Consider the following 23,679-nt stretch of genomic DNA (forward strand, 5'->3'; position numbering starts at 1 on the left):
CAGTCTTTGTCCATTCAGTTGACATGCAGCGAGAAAAAAAATCCTTAAAGAGGAAAAAAGATCAATATTTAGATTGAAAACTCAAAGCATCATGAGATTCTTTAATTTAGGAGAAGAAAAGGGGCACAGGATGCAAAAAGCCAGATTTCTTTAGGTATATAATAAACAGGAAGGAAATAATGTAATTACATTATTTACAATTCTTAAAAATTCTATACCTTCAGAAATAATCTTTGGTTTGATATCCAAAGCACTATCCTTAACTCAGCTTTTCTGAGGAAGGGCCAGTTTTATTTCTAAATAATTGTGTCCCTGGATACATCATTTCTTCAACTATTCCCCAGGAATATAGAGATTATATGCAGTACTTTGAAAAATACGTATATTGTTCATCCAATGAGAAAGCCAACTAAGTAAAACCTATCCAGTTCCCTATTGAACCATTTTCAATTACAGTAAGAACGCAAATGAGATGAAATTAGTAAAAATGCAAACTAGAAATAGTTCAATACAGTAAGGAGATATACATCAGAAACAGTGTAGGATAACATTAAAATGAGTTACTGGGCAAAATGGATTGCATTAATGTAAACGCTTTGACATACAATCAATGCAAAATGACAGAAGATGGGACATGATTCAGTTTTTCAGTGAAGTTTCTGAAGGAAATTGAAAATTGTGAGCAAAAATCTAAAACTGACATTATGAACATGGATTTTGATAATCTAAGTTTGCTGGAATGAATCCAGCTGTTGGTAGTTATGTTTAAGGTGGCATCAGTGAACTGAACTAAAAGATTTATTTTTAAGGTCTACAATTTCAAGATTATACATAAAGTGTTAATTTTAGCTTCTAGCTTCAATATGATTCAATACACTGAAGATGGCCAACTTGCAACAATATTTTTTCCATATTACAATTTTGAATGTCATATTAGCTCTCAATACGCTTTTTTAAAGCTTATTGTGGAGAGCAGGATTTAAGCTGACAAGGTCCTTGCAGCCTGCGAGGTCAGTCCAAGGGACGCCTTGCCTCAGCATACTCCCCCAGAAAGAACAAGATAGCACAATCACAGCTGCAGACATACAGGCTTGCAAATGCACATAACAGAAAGTTCTACTAATATTTGCTTAAGTAGACAATTGTACTAGACAGTATAAAAACCGTGTGAAAAATAAAAACTGCGCCACTGCTCTGCCATCCGTGGACAGTGGACCTCCTGATCCCAACTTTCCTGTCTCTGTTTTTCTTAATTTCCCCTCCTTCCCTCTCAGGCCTAGTCCTCCTGTCTGCGCTGGATGCGGCACTTATCTTGAATGTTAAGGTTTTTTTGGATGACCTAAGATTTTTAATAAGCAGAGTTTAGTCTTATTTTATGATAACACATTGTAATTTGGTAAGGTATATTCAGCTAAAGTCATCTCAGTTTCTCAGGAATTAGTGTTTAGGCATTCTCCCTGTCTGCTACTCTATACCTAAATTGGTATTTAAAAAGTGGTGGCTAATAGTGGGACGTAGCTAAATCATTTAAAAGCCAACGTTAGTGAGCAAATTCAGTCTCTGAAATCACTGAAGTAGACCCATAATGTTAAATGGCTGTGTTTGTTATCTTAGGCTTCTTTCTATTTACACTCAGGGCTTTGGTTATTTTTTGTAACATTTTCCTTCCCAAATCTTTTGGAAAGAAGCAAGGAGACTGACCTAACTTGACACAAGCTTATAATGTAGGAATTGTTGAAAATGAGCTCTCTGGAAAAAAATATAGGAGGTTGTATAATAATTCATTATGAATAATCTAGTTCATGACTGCTACAACATAATTGGTTGGACCATGCAAGTTTAAAATGAATACATTTGGTAGGGATACCACTTCACATCCACTGTGATGACTAAAATTTTAAGGAAAGTAAAATAAGTTGGTGAGAATGTGGAGAAATTGAAACTCTTATACATTGCTGGTAGGAATGTAAAATGGTGTGGCCACTGTGGAAAACATTTTGGCAGTTTCTCAAAAAGTTAAACAATTACCACATGGCCCAGTAATCTACCCTAAGATATATAACTGAAAGAACTGAAAACAGGTGTTCAAAACAAAACTTGTACACAAATGTTCCTGGCAGCATTATTCACGATAGCCAAAAGGTAGAAACAAGCCAAATACCCATTTGGATAATCAAAATGTGGTATAACCATTCAATGGAGTAGTATTCAGCCATACAAAGGAATGAAGTAATGGTACAAAATGGATGAGCCTTAAAAACGCTGTGCTGAGTTCAAGAAGCAAGACACAAAAGGTTATATACTGTATGATTTCATTTGTATGAAATATCTAGAATAGAGAAATCCATTGAGGCAGAAAGATCAGTAGTTGCCAGGGGCTGGAGGGGAGGGAAGAATGAGGAATGCCTTCTTAATGGGGAAGGGGTTTCCTTTTGGGCGATTAAAGTTTCGGAACTAGGGATGATGCTTACACCACATTGTGAATGTACTAAATGCAATGGAATAATATACTTTAAAATGGTTAGTTTTATGTGAATTTCACTTGTTAAGGTAGTATTGTTATTCTGTAGTTAGTGCTATAAAAATCACCCAAATTAATACAGCTCTAACACCTTCAATAAAGCATGGACTTTCTCATAAAGTGGGACCGCAGAATTGGAGTATTACCAATCAGTTAAAGCTCTTAAAGTTGTTTCCTCTCCGAAAATGAAACGTAATCTAGATAGTGTTTCCTTCTAGTACTGTATTGGGCAAAATATTAAATATTTCAAAACACTTAAATGTTTTTAAATTATTTAGAAAATGAGTGTTAGCTATAATTTTTTAAAGGAAAGATTTTCCCTATTGTCACTTGAATCTTGTGATAAACTAGTAAACTTTTAACTTTCATTATATTTTGGTTTTGGTTTTGTCTCAAAGTAGTTTGTGGGAACCTCTGCCTCTTTCACAGCTGGAGAATATGACATCTAAAGGTGTCAGTTTCCACCAGGAAGACCCTCCCACAGTAGTGTTTTTTGGACCCTCTCTCCCTGTATCAAGTTCTGCAGAAATCTACTTCCACACTGAACCATCACATTCTGATCTAAGGCTTTAGTTCTCAGAAAAGTTACAACCCAGTAAAATTCTTGGAATTTTGAAACAACTGATTTTAGTACTCAGAATTTAAACATTACATTATAGCCAGAAATGATTTGTTAATAAGTTATGAACTACCAGTGTATACGTCTGTAGTGGCAACTGTGCAAGAGTTCACAGAACAGGATAATGTGGTTCTACAATATTCTTAGTCATTTATAACCAATATAAATTTTTGGAATTTTATATTGCTGTAATTCCTACAGCAAGAACTTGTGACATCATAAAATGTGGTTTACCACAGAGTTGCTAGACTTTCCGTATTTTATTAAAATTAAATGTACTAAAAATCCAAATGTAATAAAAAAATTCAGTCACAAAGATGGCGTTAGATACTTTAAAATTACATTTCTGAATAACGCTTTATTCTAACTCATGAATACAAGGAAATTTTGGTATGCTATTTATTCAGTTTTCTTAGTGTTCCCTACCTTTGGACTGCAATCATACTAACATATCTGTATACTGAAAATTTAACCAGAGTGTATAGCACTTCATAATATTCCATATTCTAATATTCTGAAATGCCTGTATACAATCTGATCACACTGTTTAGTTAGCAAATAACAAATTTAAAGATTTTGGATGTGGAATGCTTGATAAGTGCTTAAGAGTTTTTCTGAACAAAGTTCATTAGAACAGAGTTCATTAATAACATTAGCTAGCCATGTTATTAATATAGAACCCATGTTTTTTTTCATGGGCATAAGTATGTCATGTTACAATTTTTTTCCCCAAGATGTTTCTCAACGTTTTGCTTAAAAGCTTTCTGTTTTCTCTCAGTTACTGTAAGAGTCCTATCAACATATTTGTTTGAAAGCAGACCAAAACCAAGTTTTAAAAAAGAAAAAAAATATTTTGCAAAAGAATCAGATTCTGGATTTTTAATATATTATTTATGACTTGTAAACTAATGTTAAAATGCTTTTAAAATGGTATTTAGGAAAGCACAATTCGGTATCATTAATTTTTCATTCACAGCTTTTTCTAAACAAGATCCCAAGAAACTGCCACCTTAACTTTTCGCTTCACATACTTAAGTACTTCAAGGTTCAATCTGAAGTGCAGGTAAAATCCTCTGACATTCTCAAACTTACTAAACTATGAGTTAACAATACGTTGATTGGGTAGTGAGCAGACTATGAAAGTACAGGCTACTTTATCAAAAGAGGAAAGTTCTTATGGTGTTAGGTTTAGAGATGACAGAATGTGGAACAAAGGCTCTCATGACTGGAAAAGCAGAGCTCTTTCTGAACTGGGTGGGCTTTTAATCTCTAAGCTAGAAATGAAATGCAGAGATGAGCTAACATTACAGTTATCCAGAACATCCAAGAGCAGCAGCCAAAACATTATAAATTAGGTATGGCGATAATTGAGTTAGAAGTCCAGTTAGTACTCTGGTCTAGACCCTGTTCAGTAAAACTGGAATTTCTAATTTTAAAGAGTTTGGCTTCGTGTTAAATTTTTTTTAGTGTATAAATTATATATACAGTATTTCTCTGTAACTCAAACTATAATGCTCAAATCTATAAAAGAAATTGTCGTGCTCGCTTCGGCAGCACATATACTAAAGAAATTGTTTATTTCAGAGATGTTCAAAAGCCACCTACTTCCCTTTCTCCTCTTTATAAAAACCAACAATTTCAAAAATACCTCTAGGATAGAAATGCTCAGTAGTTCATCTAAAATTTAAAGCCCACATCAGTAGGTAGTTTCTCTTAATGTATTGTGCTATATTCTCAAATATCACATGGTCAAATACACTGTTGATTTATGAACATTTTTCATGGGCAAGAGTTATTAAAGACAATGGGATCAAGTCGACTTTGTTGCTATTACTTTGAATACTAAGTGCTTGTATCCTAAAAGTTACAATGAGCTGTAGTAAGAATGAGAATACTATAAGTCCATATGTACCATACACTAAAAACTATAATCCTAAAAATAAGAGAATGAGAATATGTTAATTCAAAAATGAAAGATGGGAAGCAATAATAATTGGTGATGGTATATTTGAATCTTTTGTTAAAGCTCTGAAGTTGTACTAAATTGCTAACCAAACTGAGGTAGAGGTAGACCCTAATTCCTTTCGTGTGTCAGAACTTAGGCCTCTCACCTTAACTTGTATTTTTTCCGTAATTATATAAACATGATTCAATTTGAAATGTGTTATGATAGAAAAATTAGAGCATAATTCAAATGTTTTTTTATAAAATTCTTAATTACTAGCTAAAAAAAAGTACTTATAAAATGTACACAATAATTCAATGTTCTTCCTGCCAGTCATAAATATATTTGTTTTTCCTCCAAGTGTAGGGAAAAAAAGGGTAGAGAAACTATGTTATGCAAAGATTATGAACAATCATGTAATGAAGACACTGGAACATAACTAGTAGGGTAAGAACAGTTTACCTTAGTGTCTAGTTTTCCTTTTTGAAGGTTACACATAAACTTTGATTTGTATTAAATTTCCTACTAAAGCAGACTTAAATTCCATTAAACACAAATCTATTTCCATTTTAAATCACATACAAGTGCTATGTGATCAGAGGGATGGGAAACACTAGGTAAGGCCTGGTGGGTGGTAACTTCTTCATGACTAGGTAGTGGAATCACCTGTTCAACCTCTAAAGCTTTTAAGTCAATGAAAATGTAATCCAGACATCCATGAAAGCCACCAACGTAATTTGTGTAAGCAGGTTCACCACAAGCACTTTTCAGTTTCAAGAAATGGGTAAGAGACATGTTGCATCGTTCCTCTTCACCATTGGAAGCCCAATCTTCATGATCCTCTGGAATGTTGCCACTGATGACAAAATGATACATTCCTGTTGATGGGGTACTATTAAAGTCCCCACAAAATATAACTGGTATGCCAGGATACAGATCACATGAGACATGTCTAATGTGAGCCAAGGCGATGGCAATTTGAACGAGACGAATGTACCCACCTGTGAATATAAAAAACACGAATGTAAGTACTTATTAAGTTGCCTTTAAGTTAAAAAAAAATTTAAAAACTCACAAACTACAGTGTCTGGGTGACATTCAAGATATATATTTGCGTGTGTGCGTGTGTGTGTGTGTGTGTGTGTGTGTGTGTGTGTAGGGGGGAAATTGGATGAAGGTGGTCAAAAGGTACAAACTTCCAGCTATAAGATAAATAAGTCCTGGGGATGTGATGTACATGACAGCTAAACAGAGAGTGCCAAAAAATGTATACACATTTTAAGAAAGGAAAAAAACTATTAAAATTGTAATACTCTATATATATCGATAACAAAAGATGAATACAAGTCATGTGTATACATTTTTTTGGCACCCGGGGTAGCTAACACTGCTGTATGGTAATACTTGCAAATTGCTAAGAGAGTAAATCCTGAAAGTTCTCATCACAAGAAAAAACTTTTTTTTTGGTATCTATATGAGGTGATAAATGTTAACTAAACTTGTTGTGATAATTATTTCACAATATGTGTAAGTCAAGTCATTATGCTATACAACTTAAACTTGTATAGTGCTATAGTCAATTATATCTAAAAAACCTGAATATATACATATATATATATACATATATATATATATATATTCGTGTAAAACAGCTTTACTGACCTTAAGTCACCATGTTTAGGTCACCTGTGAAAACCAGTAAAACCTACCTTTGGGATGCCAGTAGAGATGGGTATTAGCAACACATATCTTTTTAGAAGAGTCCTTTGTAGACTGAAGAACAGAAACCTGAAACAAATAGAAAGCGCCAAGACTTCAGTTTTGTCATGTTTTAGCTGTTGCTTTTTTGATGTTCTGGATAACGGTAATGTTATCTCATTTCTGCGTTTCATTTCTAGCTTAGACATTAAAAGGCCACCCACTTCAGAAGGAACTCTGATTTTCCAGTCATGAGAGCCTTTGTTCCACAATCTAAACCTAACACCATAAGAACTTGCCTTTTTTTATAAAGTAGCCTGTTACCTTCATATTCTGCTCAATGTATTGTTAACTTTCAGTAAAATCTGGATTGTTTCAGCTCAGTTATAAGCAGCCCCACCTCCTCCCCTTTCCAAGGCCCTAAAAACAGAGGAGAACGTAAAGGGCTTGGGGGAGTGAGCTGCTTTACCTGAAGGACAGAGGATCTCTGGAGCACCCTCTCCTGCGCCGAGGGGTACAGAACTAACTTCTCCAGCAGTTCTTTGTGAAGTGGGTCGGACTCCAGGGCTTCATGGAAAGAAATGTCATGCTGGCTAAGGAGGCTGAACTTGGACTTTCGGTAGAAAGTGGCGAGGCCTTCCTGCTGCTTGATTCGGAACACGCCCTCCAGCCCAAAGGCCTCGAGGGCCGGCACCAAGCTGTCAGTAAACACGTTGCGGTCAACCTCCTGCAAACAGATGACGTCGGCGTTGTAGCCGGTGAGTTCTTTCTGGATAAGGTTCTGGCGGTAGTCGAGCTCCAGGGCGTAAGGGGCACAGTAGGGGTACAGGACGGTCCGCGAGAACTCGGTCTGGGCGTACGTGTCAGCCAGTATGTTGTAGGAAACCGTGCGGATGAGAGCGTCGTCCGTCACCTTCTTGGTGTAGAGGTGCCGGTGATCAAAGGTGCAAGTGCCGGGCCCGGCCTCCACTGGACACACACTTTCCAACTCTCGGCTCGGCCCGAAGCGCTGCCCATTGCCTGGGGTGCAATGAAGCTTGAGCCGTAGGCCGATGTCGGCATTGGACGGGGTGTAGACGCGCTCGTCCAGACCCGTTTCCGTCCACCGAGGAGAGGGCGAAGAGGGAGACGGAGACGAGGGGCCCCCGCCCTCAGGCTCCGCCGAGCGGGGTTTGGCTTCCTTGTACCAGCGGAAGAGGGAGCCGGCGGGATCCCCAAACTCGAGGCTGAGCTTGGGGCACACGGGGAAGCCGGCCATGATGTAGCGTGGCAACTGCAGCTCGGTGAAGGCGGGCGGGTTGCGCTCCACCTTGTACTTGACATCGCCGATCTGCAGCACCGCGCCGTCCTGCCAGGCGTCCACGTTGAGCACGTCTTCAGCCACGGCTTCCTCCCGGTAGTACAGCTTCACCACCGGCTCGCAGGCCGCCGCCGGCTCGGGCCCCGGCCCCACGCAGGCCCCGCTGACGCTCGCGCCGGGCCGGTTCTTCCTGTTCTTCTTGGCGGCAGCCGCCTTAGCGTGGCCTTTGAGGGCGTTGGTGGCGATCCGGCTGAGAGCCCGACCCAGCGGCTCGCTCTGGTCGCGCTGCATGTTCTTGTGGCTGCCGTCTGCCAGCGCGAACGACAGGCTTAGCTTAGGCTCCGAGGGCACACAGCGCACGACAGCGCGCTCCATCGCGCCCGCCGCCGTCTCAGTGGCCGCCTCGGCCCGACTGTACCGCTCTACGGCCGCGCGGAATCCACGAAGCGCGGCGCGGACGCCTGGGAGCCTCCACATGAACCTGGTGGCCCCGCGGCGGAGGAGACAGGCGGCCGAACAGCCGCTAAACCTCGGGTGGAAACAGAGGCGCTGCAGCCGCCGGCTCCGGGACCCATTCAGCCCCGCAACTTCCGGCAGGCGAAGCGAGGGCGCAGGTGCTCGGAACACGCACTTTCGCCAAGTCCGCTCGCCTTCTCTTTTCCATAGCCACGTCTGTCTCTAGTAGCTCCCAGCTTAATTTTTATCTTCAGCATGAATCATAAAGAGGGGAAAAGGAAGAAAATATATAGAGGCGCCAGAGGGAAATAATAGGCTGCATATTTTTATCGAAAGTGCTATTAGAGGACAGAAGGGAAAGTACGCCAAAGCGGAAGTGGCTGGGCGGTGTCACGGGTTCCGCTTCCCTGAAGGCGGCGGGAGCTTTGCTTGGATTGTAACCGCCTCCATTCTCTTAGCGTTGTCGGGTGCTGAACTGCGCGAGAGCGTAGGGACGTCCACCCGGACTGCCAGCCAAGCTCCGGGCGTGGAAAGCGTCGCCCATTTCCTCTCTACAGAGTTCCCGACTCTGCTCGCCCTCTTGTGAGGTGTGGCGGGTTCCCTAAGGCCGGGCAAACGCCAGCGCGCGGAGCTGAAGCTTTGTGGTAGTTAATAACAACGACCAGTATATAACTCCCATTTAATGAGTGGTGACTGTGCTAAAAACGGCCTTTATAGGTATGAGGCCGAGCGAGATTAAGGTGCCTGTTCAAGGTCACAGACAGAGCTGAGTGAATGACAGGAGACGGAATGGCCAGTAAGAAATAAGTGTAGCTTCACTGAAAGCCAAAGGAAGCAAGTATTTCAAAAAATAGAGTGATGTTATGTTTAATATAATTAGCATGCTGTGATTAACTGAAGAAGAAAAACCCTTGAAAATTCAAAGAACAAATGGAGAAGTCGCTTCTCTTGACAAAGGATCTGTTTGTATACACTTTACCATGTTCTACAACTAGAATGTTTATTGGATGTCTAACAGTAAGCCATAGCTTCTCCCCCCCGGCTTACTATGAGGAAAGTAAACCTTCAGAACTGTGTTCTACAAGAAGGATGAATTTTGCAGTCATTTGCAATTGCTATTCCTATTCTTCCCTGCCCCCGCCCCCACCAGTTTGACAGGTGACTGACTGGATACTGATCATATTTATGGAGTCCAGGGCTACAGTATAGGGATAAAAGTCATTGCATTGTATCAACTGGCTAACTGACCTAGGGAAGGAAGAAACTAAGTCTCAGTACTCCAGTTTGTAGTACCCACATTTAGCAATATGAATTTTAAAAGGACATTTTTTTTTTTATCCCCAGCATTTTCCTTCATGCAACTCTATGGCACTGAATCTTAAATCGGCCTACGTAAACATAAAAGCCCTGTTAGAAAAATGTGAGTTTCCTTCAAGCAAGCATGATCTAATTTAACCCTGTAGCGGACTCTTAATCCTGGTTTTGAGATACCTTAGTGCCATACTTGGTGCTTTTAGGTGTTTTTTTTTTTTTTGAAAGATTAAAACATATCCAGAGAGAAAGAAAGTAATCCTTTCACTCCTGACTTCTGTGCACTTTTACGCAAATAGGAATGCAGTATACCCGTGGTTCAGTACCTTCCTCTTTTCACTATCTTTTGTCAATTCTTTCAAGAGAAAGTGTCTGAAAGTGTTCTGGAAGTGCCACAACTTTCCAAAGAAAGTTTAATTTGAACTCAACAGACTTGAAAATAATACATTATGTTGGCGTGTTTGAAGCTATCTTTTTATGAGGCTAAATTATAGCATAATTATATACAAAATTATATATAATTATATAATTAAAATTTGAGATTGGAAGACTGAACCAACACTATGCTGTCCCCGATACCAAAAGGAGAAGCAGCTAATACAAATCACTTTATTCATCCATTCTCAGTCCGTACCAAGAAATACAAGCTAATGTTCACTAATCAAAAGTTAGGGAAAATGGAGTTATTCTTGTTACTTGCACATATATCTGCAAAGATTAGCTTGTGAAGACTAGTTTCTTGTGATTACCTTCACTTCGGTTAATAACACTGTCAGATAACACCATAAATCATTAATATGCTTCTCTCTTCCTTTAAGGTCAATGGGATACTATAGTTTTGAGTTATAGCATGTTACAGCACTCAGAAATTTTGAGCAGTACCTGGTAATATCACTTCGGGTAATCTTCCTCAGATATTCAAAATTTAATAATTTCCATTTGCTTTTTATTTAAGGGACCAATGTCTTCTATTTATTTGTATCCTTAAAATTAAATTTTTTTGTTTTATTGAGATACAATTGACATATAACATTGCATTAATCCAAGGTATACAACATAATGATTTGATATATATATATATATATTGCTAAATGATTACCACAATAAATTTAGTTAAGGTCCATCACCTCACATAGTTACAATTTTTTTCTTGTGATGAGGACTTTTAAGATCTATCCTCTTAGCAACTTTTAAATATATAGTATAGTATTATTAACTATTGTCACCATGTTATACATCACATCCCTGGAACTTGTTTATCCTGTAACTGGAAGTTTTCACCTTTTGACCACCTTCACCCATTTCCCGCAGTCCCCTGCAGTCTCATCTTCCCCCACCTCTGGCAACCACCAGTTTGTTCTCTGTATCTATGAATTCAGTTTTTTTTTCTTTTTAAGATTGCACATAAGTGAGATCATATAGTATTGGTCTTTGTCTGACTTACTTCACTTAGCATAATGCCCTCAAGGCCCATCCACATTGTCATAAAGACAAGATTACCTTCTTTTATGGCTGAATAATATTGTTATAGCTATATCTATTTCTATATATTTTGCATTGTCTTTATCCATTTATCCATCGATGGATACTTATACTTAGGTTATTTCCATGTCTTGGCTATTATAAATAATGCTGCAATGAACATGGGGGTTCAGATACCTTTTTGAGATACTGATTTTGTTTCCTTTGACTATGTACCCAGAAGTGGAATTGCTGGATCATATGGTAGTTCTATTTTAACTTTTGAGGAAGCATTGTACTGTTTTCCATAGTGGCTGAACCAATTTACATTCCTACCAACAGTGCTATTTGTTTCTTATATTTTAAAATAGTCTTTGTAATGTATAACGACTACATTGTATATTATATGTAGTATGTAGCATAGTATATATAATATGCGATATAGCTATATAATTTAATATAAGGTATAATTAATGTTAATATAACAACAATCAAAAAATTAGTTTGAAGAAATTCAATCAAAGAACCTAGGTAAAACCTGTTACAGTTTAGCTTCATGAAGAACTCTTAAGCATATGAACTCATTTTCCCTGTAATCCCATTTTTAATTTTGAAATGAACAATACGTGGTATTATGCATACCAAGTCTGGTAAGTTCTTTTAACGTCTTCAGCATTTTTATTAAGAAGTAGAAGAAACTTTTTGTGTAGTATTAGCATCACTTTTGGTGTCATATCCATAAGTGCTTTTATATAATCAAGGCTTTCTGATTATTTATCTGTTCTCATAAGTAGTATTTCTAACCCTTAGAAATAGAGCTTTTAAGGAAGGATTTTAAGCTTCAAATTATATATGTTTAGATAGTTAACATATGTTTTCCTTTCCTTCAAAGCAAAATATTTGTTAAAATCCCAGCTGCCTCTTTTGGAGAAATTGATAACTTGATTCTAAAATTTATACAGAAACATAAAGGACCTAGAATGGTCAAAGATACTTACTTCTTTTTATAAAAGAACAAAGTTGGAGCACTAAACACTACCCAATTTTAAAATTAGCCATTCTTATTAAAACTACAGTAATCAAGATGGTGTAGTATTGGTATAAAGATAGACGTATAGATCAATGGAATAGAATTGAGTGTCCAGAAAGAAACCCTTACATTATGGTCAGCTGATTTTTTTCAACAAAGATGCCAAGGAAATTCAGTGGAGAAAGAACAGCGTTTTCAACAAATGGTACTGGAAAACACACACACACACACACACACACACACTCAAAAAAATGAACTTGGATCCATACCTCTCACCACATACAGAAATTAAATGGATCACAGATCTAAGTGTATAATCTAAAACTAGGAGAAGACATAGGAGAAGATCTTTGCTAGCATCAATGTAAAATCTACCACTTTGGAAAATAGTTGGACAGTTTCTTAAAAGACTTAATCATTCAACCCAGCAATTCCACTCTAGGTTTCTATCAAGAAATGTATACGTATATTCATTGTATATGAATGTTCATGGCAGGATTATTCATAGTAGCCCCAAACTGGAAACAATCCAAATGTACATCAACTGATGAATGGATAAACCGAATATAATATATTCATGTAATATAATGGAAGACTATCCAGCAATAAAAAGGAATGAATTCCTGTTGCATACTACACATGGATGAACCACAAACACATCATTAAGTGAAAGAAGACAGAAGACTCCATAATATATGGTCCCATTTACATGAAATTTTCAGAAATTACAAATTCATAGAGAAAACAAATCAGTGTTTGCCTGCACTGGAGGTGGGAGTGGACATTGACTGCATATGAACCTGAGAGAAGCCTTTGCAGTGATGGAAATGTTTTAGAGCTGTATCTTGGTAATGGTTGCATAACTATAAATTTCCTAAAAAATAATTGAAGTTTATACTTTAAAATGGTGAATTTTAGAGTATGTAAATTATACCTACATAAAGTTGTTTTAAAAAGCTATATGTTGTATTAGTCAGAGCTTAATGAGGAAAGGAAGAACAAGTAGATTATATATATCCCCTATATGTATTCATGTGTGTGTGTGTATTTATTACAAGGAATTTGCTTATGCAATTGTAGGTCCTGGTTAGGTAAATCCAAGGTCTGTAGGGCAGGCTGTCAGGAAGGGAAAATCCAGAGAGGGAGAGTAATTATAGTTAGCCAATGTTTGGAGTCTGACTCAGGGCATGCCGAAGCCTTCTTTTTAAAAAGACTTGCACTGATTGATATGTCAGAGAACTGTCACATACTTATACAAGTATTTTGATTGAGTCAGGCAACCCAGATAATTTCCCTAGATTAATGTCAGTTTATTAGGGACTTGACTTATGTCTGCAAAATTTCTTCACAGCAGCACTGGATTAGTGTTGATTAAATAATTGGGAGAAGATGCATGTATAACATAAAAGACTGCTGTTCTGTTAGTTTTTGTAGAGATATGTCAGAGAACTGTCACATACTTATATAAGTATTTTGTTTTCTACAGAAAGGTAGTTGCTGCTACAAGTATATTTAATTTGTTTATTCCCTCACACACAATAATGTAGGGTGTACTCTCAGTAAAGAAAATTCTTTACATGGTGACTAGCACATACAAGATGCTCAGATACTTGTTGAATGAATAAGCCTCCACCAGTACACCACCAGGACTTATTCATCCCCCCATTTTATGTATGCACATAGTATTTAGGCTATTATCGTTTAGATGGGAGTATCCATTCAGCAGTCTCAAATAGCAAAGTTTCACATTTCTCTCTCCCAAGCATACTCATAAAATTTACACATCTTAACCTTTTTTGCCAAGGATTTCCTGAAAGAAAAGTGCTGTAAACAAATACCAAATATAGAAACAAGATAAATTATATTGTTGATTAGTTACAATATTTATAGGGAAGCCACTGTAGGGACACTTGAAAACTTGATACTCCTTTGACAGAGTGTTTACATGAATCTATCTTCCAAAAGATCCAAATATCCAGTCCTGCAGTTTTCCACGATTTGAAGATCCTGATTCCTTGGACCCTTTCCAAGGAAAGGCAGTTAGGTAAACAAAATCTCACCCAACCTCCATTTACTTGAGTAAAGAATTGTTGTGACAGGTACTCCTAATCTGTCGCAGCTCAGCAACTGCCTCTCAGGCAACCTTTACTTAGTCTCTTCAACTGCGACCGCGACAGTTTCTATGGCGACAGCTTAGTATCTACACGACAGGCGGCGGCCCAGCTTGGCCGAGAGAGTGGTGGGGTTCTAGAGGTTTCACTCCTTGTTTTCCTTCTTCCTTTCGTCAGAGGAGAAGCTCAAAACGTTTCCCTCTTACCTGTGCAGCTGGGAAGTAGTGAAACACAGACAGGTACTTCCTTGTCCCGCTTTTCTCTTCACCTCCTCCCAGGCCAGGAGATCATGAGTTGGGTGCCAACAGAAATACCTTCTTTTTCAAGGCTGGTATCTCCAAATTCTGTGGGCATCCGCGGGAAATGCAGTTGGTATCACAGATAATTGTTCAGCATTTGCATGAAATTTTAGATTTTTTATGCATTAAGTATGCCTATTTTGGCTTGATTATAGATATTACTTTCTTGGAAGGTAGCGAGACTAAGATATGATATTGATGTTTAAATATTAATGATATTAAGCTGGTTTGTGGGGAGAGGGATTATACCTCAACAACTGGGTCTTTTGTTTTTGTGATTTGTGTCTTTTGTTTTTGTGATTTGTGTCAAAATTTGTGGGAAATTTTGAACCCAGAATTTTAGAATTGTGAGGTATTCAGAGTGCATATAATCTAGTTCCTTAATTTCATCTTTCAGGAAACTGAAGCCCTAACATGGAGGTGACTGGCTTCATTTTTCCTTAGCAAGTGGGTAGTAGATCTCTAACAGGAATCCCTACCCATTTATTTCAACAGCCATTCTTGAGACTAATGCCATACTTGGGAGGAAGATCTAAACAGGCCTAGTATTTTTGGTATTGATATATAAGATATGTTATGAATATACTGAAAGCTGTCTTTTACAATAATGGCTTTATGGACTTTTTCTCCTTAGAATATAGAGTATTTTAATCTTTAGGGGAGCAAGATGTCAGATCCAAACAAAGCTGCCATTGCAGCAGAAAAGGAGGCTCTGAACTTGAAGTTACCTCCCATTGTTGGCCCCCCTGAAAACACAGGTGTTGACACCTCAACGCAAAGTAAGCTGCTGAATTACAGAAGATCCAAGGAGCAGAAGAAGACAATTAATCAATTAGTGTAAGTAGCATATTAGTAAATAATTCTTGTTTGGAATTCAAGTAAAATGATTAGTGTTCATATTCTCATAAAAAGTTTTAACTTTGTAGGTTTTTGAAGGGCAAAATGCCATCTTAAAGCTCAATTAGGAAAACAATTGAAAAAGTAATCATACTGATAATAAATGACATAGAAGTTGCAAAAAAAATATACACATGCTAAGAAAGGAAAACTGTGTTAACACTATAGTGCTCAATATATACCAACAACGAAAGATGAATACAAGTCACATTTGACTTCTGCAATTACAAGAGGTGCTCAAAGTGGTTACCATCAGCGTCCAGACACTTCTGATTACAGCAAACTATTCCTTGAGCAACATTGACCAAAGTGTTCACTTGTATACATTTTTTGGCACCTCTGGTATATTCCTTACTCTAATCAGTGTTTACTCTAAGCATTATTTTGATCACTTCACCTAAACTTCTCACAACAGTCCTATAAGATGGGCACTATTGTTATCTCTATTTTATAGATGAGTAAAGTGAGGTACAGAGAAGTTAAGTAACTTGCCCAAAGTCACACAGCTGGGGTTGGACCCCAGAAGTCTGGTTCTAGAATTCATATACTTTAAGCACCACACTATTCTTTCACTCAATGTATTATAACCATACTGATCCCTGAAAGTAAAACCAAATAATTGGGACTCTACGAATAGCATTGCATTTGAATAGCATTGCAAATACTTAATAAAATATCTTGAAACTACTTGTACTTAATTTTTTTTATATTCAAAAGAAAATATAGTCCAACATCCTGCCCTCCCACCTCCAATTTAGTGGAAATTAAAACAAATTTAGGTGCTAGCTACCAAAGGCTGTGATAAGGATGGTTCAGTTCATTTCACCAGTCACTGGGCGTTTCCTACATACCTGACTCTGCTCAGCTCTGGGGATAAATAAGAAGAAAAAGACATTGATCTCATCTATACTATTCTAACCTAACACTCAACTATGGAATGGGAAATTTCTCTCTGGTGGATTTCTGCTTCTCTTTCTACATTCTCTATCCCTTCTTGGTTTGCCTCATTTATACATATCTTTTGCAACTGACTAAGTTTTAGTATCTGTTACATTGTTAACAATCATATTGTTGCTAATTTAATTTAAATTTTTGCAAATTTTACTTGCCTTACAATTAAAACAGGTCTGTTAGTTATATAACTTCTTTAGATTTACATTTTTATTAGTTTATCAATCATTTAATCGTATTTAAATTCAAGTTTATGGGCTATATTAACTAATATCAGTATATGTATTATTAAAGATCCTTTACTCACTTCATTTCTAAGACTACTCAATGTTTCAGTAGACTTAGAGAGTAGAGAGATGGGGTTTCCTTAGGAGTTACATATTGTTCTTACTCCAAAACCTTTCATTTTCTCATACTGTCATGTTGAACTACTTGCAGTTCCATGAATATATTTTTCACAGTTTAGTAAAAGATAAATTTCACAATTGCTCCAGGCAGTTTCCTTCACTGGAAGGTATTTTTGTCTTAATCTTTCTACTAGTACTTTAAGGCTTAGTCTCCACATCACCTCCTCTGGAAAGCCTTCTCTTAATCCCCTTCGTGTGTCTTTAACTCTTTCTACATATTTCTCATATCAGTTTATTTAGCAGACATTAAGTACCTAATGGTACATAGACGCTGTGCTTGTTACTGGGGAGACAATAGAGAACACAACACAAAGGACTGTGTCTTTAGGGAAGCTTATATGCTAATGGGAGGAGACAGACAGTAGATATATTTTTTTAAAAGTATATTAACCTTTTAGATAATGATAGGCACTGTGAAGACAAAAGATAGTGGGATAGAGAGTGACAGGCAAGGTGTTCCTATGAGCATCGCAGGAAAGTCCTGTGGAGATGATATTAAAGTAGAAAATCTAAACAATCAAAAACTTGTCATTTAAATAAACATGGGGATAGCACTCTAGCAAAGGGAATAGCAAGCATGAAAGCCCTGAAATATGAATGCTTTTAGTGTGTTCTAGGAATTGGCAAAGGCCAATGTCACTAGAGTATCAGGGGCCGTGGGAAGAGTGGTATCAGGTGAAGATGGAGAGAAAGGTAGGGGCAGATTGTGAAAGGCCACGATAAGGAATTCGGATTCCATTTTAAGTGCAATGGAAGCCATTGAAATGTTTTAATCTGGGAAGTGACATGAAATCCAACTTCCACTTAAAAAATATCACTCTGGCTATTAAGAATAGACTGAGGTGGAGGGGAAAGGGCAAGAATAAAAGGAAAGAAGGAGACCAGATAGGATGCTTTTGTAGTAGCATCCTACTACATGTAGTTCATGAGAACTTGTGGTGGTTTGGAGATAAGTCTGGAGGCAATGGAGGAAGAGAGAAGTCGATTTACAGGGTACACGAATATGTTTTGGCTCCCAAATCAATAGGACTTACCATTGGATTGCCTTTGGTAACAAGGTGGATGGTAGTGTTTATATTTATAGAGAATTGGAAGTTCAGGAGATGATGGGGTGGGGAGGTCGAAAGCAGTAATTCTTTTTTGGAGTTGAGGTGCTCCGTAACATCTAAGGGGAAATATGTTAAGTAGGCAATTGGATGTATAAGAGACAAGGCATAGGCTAGAGATACCAATTTGGGAGTCAACAGGATATAGATGATTTTTAGAGGAAATAGTTGAAATCAGATAGCGAGAGAGACAGAGAGAGAGAGAGAGAGAGAGAGAGAGAGAGAGAGGAGAATTGAGAAGAGAAAGCCCAGGACTAAGCGTTTCAGAATTATGATATTTAGATGTTGGGTAGAGTAGGGCCAACCAGCAAATGGACTGAAGAAGTGCCTCCAGTGAGGTAGGAGGAAAAGCAGAAGAGCAGGATGTCATAAGTAGAGAGAGCAGAGTATGTTATAACACGACGTTTATTTTCTTAGTTGTCGTTCTCTTCTAATTTACTTTGACATAGTTAAGAACAGAGATCTCAACACAGAGAACAGTGTCTGGCATGTTGTTGGTGGTGAATGAATGAGTGAATGAATGAATTTTTTTTTTTTTAAGGTTTATTGGGGAAGGGAAACAGGACTTTATTGGGGAATAGTGTGTACTTCCAGGACTTTCTTTCCCCAAGTCAAGTTGTTGTCCTTTCAATCTTAGCTGTGGAGGGCGCAGCCCAGCTCCTGGTTGTTGGTTGCCATTGTTAGTTGCAGTTGTTAGTTGCAGAGGGCGGAGCCCACCATCTCTTGCGGGAGTTCAGGAGTCCAACCAGCAACCTTGTGGTTGAGAGCCCACTGGCCCATGTGGGAATCCAACTGGAGTACCTTCGGAGTCAGGAGCACAGAGCTCCAACCTCCTGAGCCACCAGGCTGACCCCCATGAATGAATTTTTTAAGGAGGAACTTTACCTTTATTGTGCTTTGCACAGATCTGTAAGTAGTTCCCCTCTCATTTAGGTGCTTAATAAAAAATATTGCCTCAAAATAGTAACCTGAAGCAGAGTACTGTATTAATACTGAGATTAGAATTGCCATGTGTTTTATTTGGGAAAAATGCATTTGGAATGAAAAGTTTTTATACCAAAAACACATTTTTCTGGATGACCATAGATTTTGTGATTCTCTATTCCTTGCTTACCTCTACCTGTTAGACACTAAGAATGTAGTCTTCCCTCTTTCAAAGGTGGGGTGAAGTCTGTGAATAAAGAGAGTTCCAGAGGTGAGGTCGGATGTACAGGATTGAATGGTAGGCTGAACTGGTCTCCCTGCTGGGTGGGACCAGTCCCTGGGAACACGTGGGTGAGCCAAAATCATTTTGTAACTTTCCAGAGTCCCAGGAATGACCCACTTCTTCCTTGGCCAGTGTCTCCCTCTTGCTTCAGACTAGCTTTTCTCTCCTTCACTGCATGTAGTCTGTCACACAGTCCTTTGAAATTGTCCAGTTTTGGTTTATTTCTTTGGTTTTGATTGTTAAAACACAAATCAAAAATGGAGTGAAAAGGCTCTCTCTTATTCTTCCCAGCTGTTTTTGTTTATAGCAATAGGAAAAAACATACTCCAGGAAATTGTTGCTATTCCAAGGGGTGGCATTTATACATAAAGAGCTCAGGGAAATTAGGCATATTTATGTTGGGATAATTACAGTGCAAGCCAGCGAGTACCAACTATCATATCAAAGTATAAGGCAAATTCCTTGAAAGTGTAGATCACTGAGAGATAGGCTGTTTGGATGAGAATGATGGATGAAGGGAAGTCTGGCCTTGGGCTTGATGGTTAAATAGGAAGGAGAATGTTCCAGGCCCATTTTCTACTTCATGTGAAAAAGCCTTTGGAATTTTAGTTTGGTCAGGTTCAGTAAATGAAGCTACTCAAAAAAGTTTATTAATTCAGTCTTATGCTGCTTTAATAAATATAAACTGTCTGGAATGTGGGAGAAAAAATTTCACTCTGCACACTGGTCAAACAACATCTGGAATTCTGGGATCACATTTTAAGAGAGATGTTGATAAACCATAATAGCTACAGAGGAGAGTGAGGGATTTTGAAACTACCTCATTTGAAGGAAGCTTATTCACTTAATTGTTGAGAGTATAGACTCTGGCATCAAACAGGCCTGAGTTCATATCCCATCTCTGCAGATTATTAGCCATGTGAATTTTTCAAGACAGCTAACTTTACTTCATCTTCCCATCTGTAAGATAGAGATAAGATTAATGCTTTTAAGACCTTTAGCCAATACCTAGAAGATAATAAATTCACCATAAATGGTAACTTTTATTGACAGGAATAGTTGAAGGAACTGAATAGGTATCATTAAGTTTTAGAAGGGTAACATAGAAGAAAAATATGACTGCATATAATTCCAGAAGATAGACATTACAAGGATACAACTCAACATAAGAAATTTGTTTCTAAGAATATAAGCTAGCTGACAATAAATTGGGCTACCTCAGAAAGATGAATGCTATCCCCCCCTCACTGTACAACTTGATATTTTTTTGAGAGTATTCATGCATCAAATAAGATACTGAACTAGACAGGCAAGATCTTTTCCAAATCCACTATTCTGATCACTCATTCCACATATATTTATTGCCCTTGATGGACGCTATCTACGAGATGTGATAAAAAAAAATACGGTGAATGTTTAAATAAAAAAATTTATTATAGTAAAAGATATATTGCCATTAATCCCCCTCAGAATATTCCCCCTTGCTTCAAACACATCCCATCTTTCTTGCCACTTTCTGAAGCTGTTCTGAAAGTCCTCTTTGGTGAGTGTCTTTAGTTGCGTTGTCATGGCTGCCTCAATGTACTGAAGCAATTCAAAACTTTTACCCTTCACGGTCATTTTGACCTTGGGGAAGAGCCAGAAGTCTCACGGTGCGAGATCCAGTGAAAAAGGTAGATGAGGACACATCTTAATGTTTTTATTTGACAGAAATTGCTGTACCAGAAGCAATGTGTGACACAGAGCATTTCCATTGCGATCACAAAATATGGTGAATGCTGCTGCCGAGTGCCATCCAGCGAAAAGTCAGGGATCTTCGATATAGGAAACAGCATATTGAACCTTAGTAACAGTGTGTGACAAATTTCAACTTGTTTGGTGCAGTCAGTCAGGCGTGAGCTATGGTTGAGAGAAGGTGTGTTTTAAAGAGTGCCATAAATCATCCTCCATCATGACAACTCTCCATGTCACACATCGCTTCTGGTACGGCAATTTCTGTCAAATAAAAACACTACAGTGTGTCCTCATCCACGTTATTCACCGATTTGGCACCATGCAACTTCTGGCTCTTCTCCAAAGTCAAATGATTCAGGACATTGAGGCAGCCATGACAGTGCAACTAAAGACACTCATGAAAGAGGACTTCCAGAACTGCTTCAGAAAGTGGCAAGAATGATGGGATGAGTGTGTTTGAAGCAAGGGGGAATATTTTGAGGTGGATTAATAGCAGTGTGTCTTTTATGGAATAATTTTTTTTAAATCTGAACATTCACTGTAGTTTTTGGTCACACCTCCTAAGTGGTATAGATAAAGCAGTGAGAAAAGTAGACGTGGTCCTTGTCTTTATGGAGTTTACCAGTCTATGCTTTTATGGTTCCAATGGCCTTCCTTTCCTCGAAATTACTTTTGGTTCTTCTCTTGCCTCTCTGACCATATTTCCTTTGCCTCTGTCATTTGTTCTTTCTCATTCTCGTCATGTTTGGCATCCTCCAATTTTCTTTCTCAAGTTTTGTTTTTCTTTTTTTTTTTTTACTTGTATTCTCTCTGCATTGACCGTCTCTTTCACTGTATTTAACTTTTACAAATTGGTAGATTTGTCTTCCTAAAAATGTTCCCGTGCTCAAAAACTCTCAGTGGCTCTCCACTGTCTATTGGATGAAAAAGCTTGCCATTTGAGGCCCTTAGCTGCATGTTCCAATCCAGTTCTCCAATCTTATCTCCATCTGGTCTAGTAACCTCTGGATAGATTAGATAATTCCCTATCCTGTTTTTTTCCTTTGATCACTCCCTTGCCTTCCTGTTTCTCAGGGTCTTTGATTTTTCAGATACATCTACCCAGGAAAATCACATCTGTACCTGCAATCTTCTTCTGTATTTAAAGCTCACTCCGCATGCTAACTGTTCATGTAGCCTTTACAAATATCTCCAGGTGGAAGTGAACTTGTCCCTCCTCTGAACCATCAGGGCCCCATACGTTTCATATGGTACTCTTTTTTTTAATCTTCTCACCCTTTCAGTTTATAAATTCCTTGAGATTTATTGCTGTTATATTTCAATAAAACCTAGTAGAGTGTCTTGCATAATATAAGCATTCAATAAGTATTTGGTGACAGATAATGGATTATATGATGACATAATTTTATTTAAAGATGACCTTCTATTTTATGGATGATAATTCATACAGTCAAAACTCTTTATTGAGCACCTCCTATATGCCAGGTTCTGTACTGGGCATTGAAGATAAGACAATGAATCAAACAGTTTACAGCATGTAATATAACAAGTGGTCATAAGTGCTATGAAGCAAGGTAAGTGAGGATAAAGGAGTAGATAGTGAAGAAAGTGCTACTTAATATAAGGGGTAAGGGAAGGCTTCTCTGAAAAGGTGGTGTTGAACAGAGATAATACATATAAGGACCCATAATGCATCAAATTATTTTGTAATTGAAAAAAATTTGATTTTGTTTTTAGCCTCATCCTTTTACATTACACGTGAAGAATTTGAAAATTAAGGTCTCATTAATAATGGCTATTGGGATTTGTTTCTCATAAGAAATTCAGTAAGATAAAGAATTCTTGACTTTTTTCTTTAAGTATAGTTGAAAAAAAAGTTCAAATTGTAATGTTTTAATAATATACGAGTGGTATCTTCAAGAGAGTCATACATTTTTCTAACTACATATTTCAGAATCGATGGAGCTAAAAGAAATTTAGACAGAACACTGGACAAAAGAATACGTTCATTACCAGAGCCAGATTATCCTCCAACTGTAAGTTTATGTTTTCTCTTTAAAAAGTTTATCCTTATTCTGTTTTAATTCTTAATTATTTTAAGGCAATTTTAATATAACTAATATTTTAAAAGAATAATACATAAATTTTAGAGTATTTATATTTTAATTTTTAAAAATTTAAAGTACTTAAAAATTTCCCTCCTTGATTTAATTATGTCTTGTTTGCTTTTGACAGATGACCAGTGAAATTAAAAAGAAAGGAGTGAGTTCAATTTTTTATATTTATTGTTTTGAAAATATTCAAAGAAATGATTACAAAGTAACTCCTTCTGAGACCACCTGCTAAGTGCCATTATAGAAAAGAGAGAAATTTAGAAACTGAGATTTTTATTTTTTCTGCTTAAAGGAAGAAGAATGTCATGGGTGACAATATGGATTTTAAGAATTATATTGTTGCCATTTGTTATTTGAGGATTAGTTGTAGATAGTTCTTATTTGAAATAACTGAAAGAAGAAATTCAAAGTGACAACTATAAAGGAAATGCATCTCCCTTTTCATTGTCCTAATATTGATATAATGATGATTATTTATTGAGAATCTATTGTGTGCTAGTCACATGCTAGAT

General features: G+C 37.5%; 2 protein-coding genes across 2 annotated transcripts in view; one reads left to right on the forward strand and one right to left on the reverse strand.

Annotated features, from left to right (window-relative positions):
- Positions 1-361: 361 nt before the first annotated feature.
- PDE12 (phosphodiesterase 12) lies at positions 362-8,676 on the reverse strand. The gene is made up of 3 exons (XM_081072957.1): positions 7,253-8,676; positions 6,795-6,873; positions 362-6,086 (listed from the first exon to the last, which is right to left on the reverse strand). The coding sequence occupies exons 1-3, from the start codon at positions 8,558-8,560 to the stop codon at positions 5,644-5,646; spliced, it is 1,830 nt and encodes a 609-aa protein (XP_080929083.1). The 5' UTR covers positions 8,561-8,676; the 3' UTR covers positions 362-5,643.
- A 268-nt stretch (positions 8,677-8,944) lies between these two features.
- DNAH12 (dynein axonemal heavy chain 12) overlaps positions 8,945-23,679 on the forward strand; it is a 175,544-nt gene continuing 160,809 nt past the window's right edge. Inside the window, exons 1-4 of the mRNA XM_081072623.1 lie at positions 8,945-9,126; positions 15,386-15,588; positions 23,008-23,089; positions 23,289-23,315. Coding sequence (XP_080928749.1) covers positions 15,419-15,588; positions 23,008-23,089; positions 23,289-23,315 — 279 coding nt within the window. The 5' untranslated portion in view covers positions 8,945-9,126; positions 15,386-15,418. The remainder of the gene's footprint in view (positions 9,127-15,385; positions 15,589-23,007; positions 23,090-23,288; positions 23,316-23,679) is intronic.

The sequence above is a fragment of the Rhinolophus hipposideros genome (genome assembly GCF_964194185.1).
Source record: "Rhinolophus hipposideros genome assembly, chromosome: 14".
In the NCBI taxonomy this organism is placed as follows: Eukaryota; Metazoa; Chordata; class Mammalia; order Chiroptera; family Rhinolophidae; genus Rhinolophus; species Rhinolophus hipposideros.

Coding starts and splice junctions, on each gene's coding strand:
- PDE12 (XM_081072957.1), bottom strand. CDS start 8,560: ATGTGGAGGCTCCCAGGCGTCCGCGCCGCGCTTCGTGGATTCCGCGCG. Junction 6,874..7,252: donor AGAGATCCTCTGTCCTTCAG/GTAAAGCAGCTC, acceptor TATTTGTTTCAG/GTTTCTGTTCTTCAGTCTAC. Junction 6,087..6,794: donor TCTCTACTGGCATCCCAAAG/GTAGGTTTTACT, acceptor TTATATTCACAG/GTGGGTACATTCGTCTCGTT.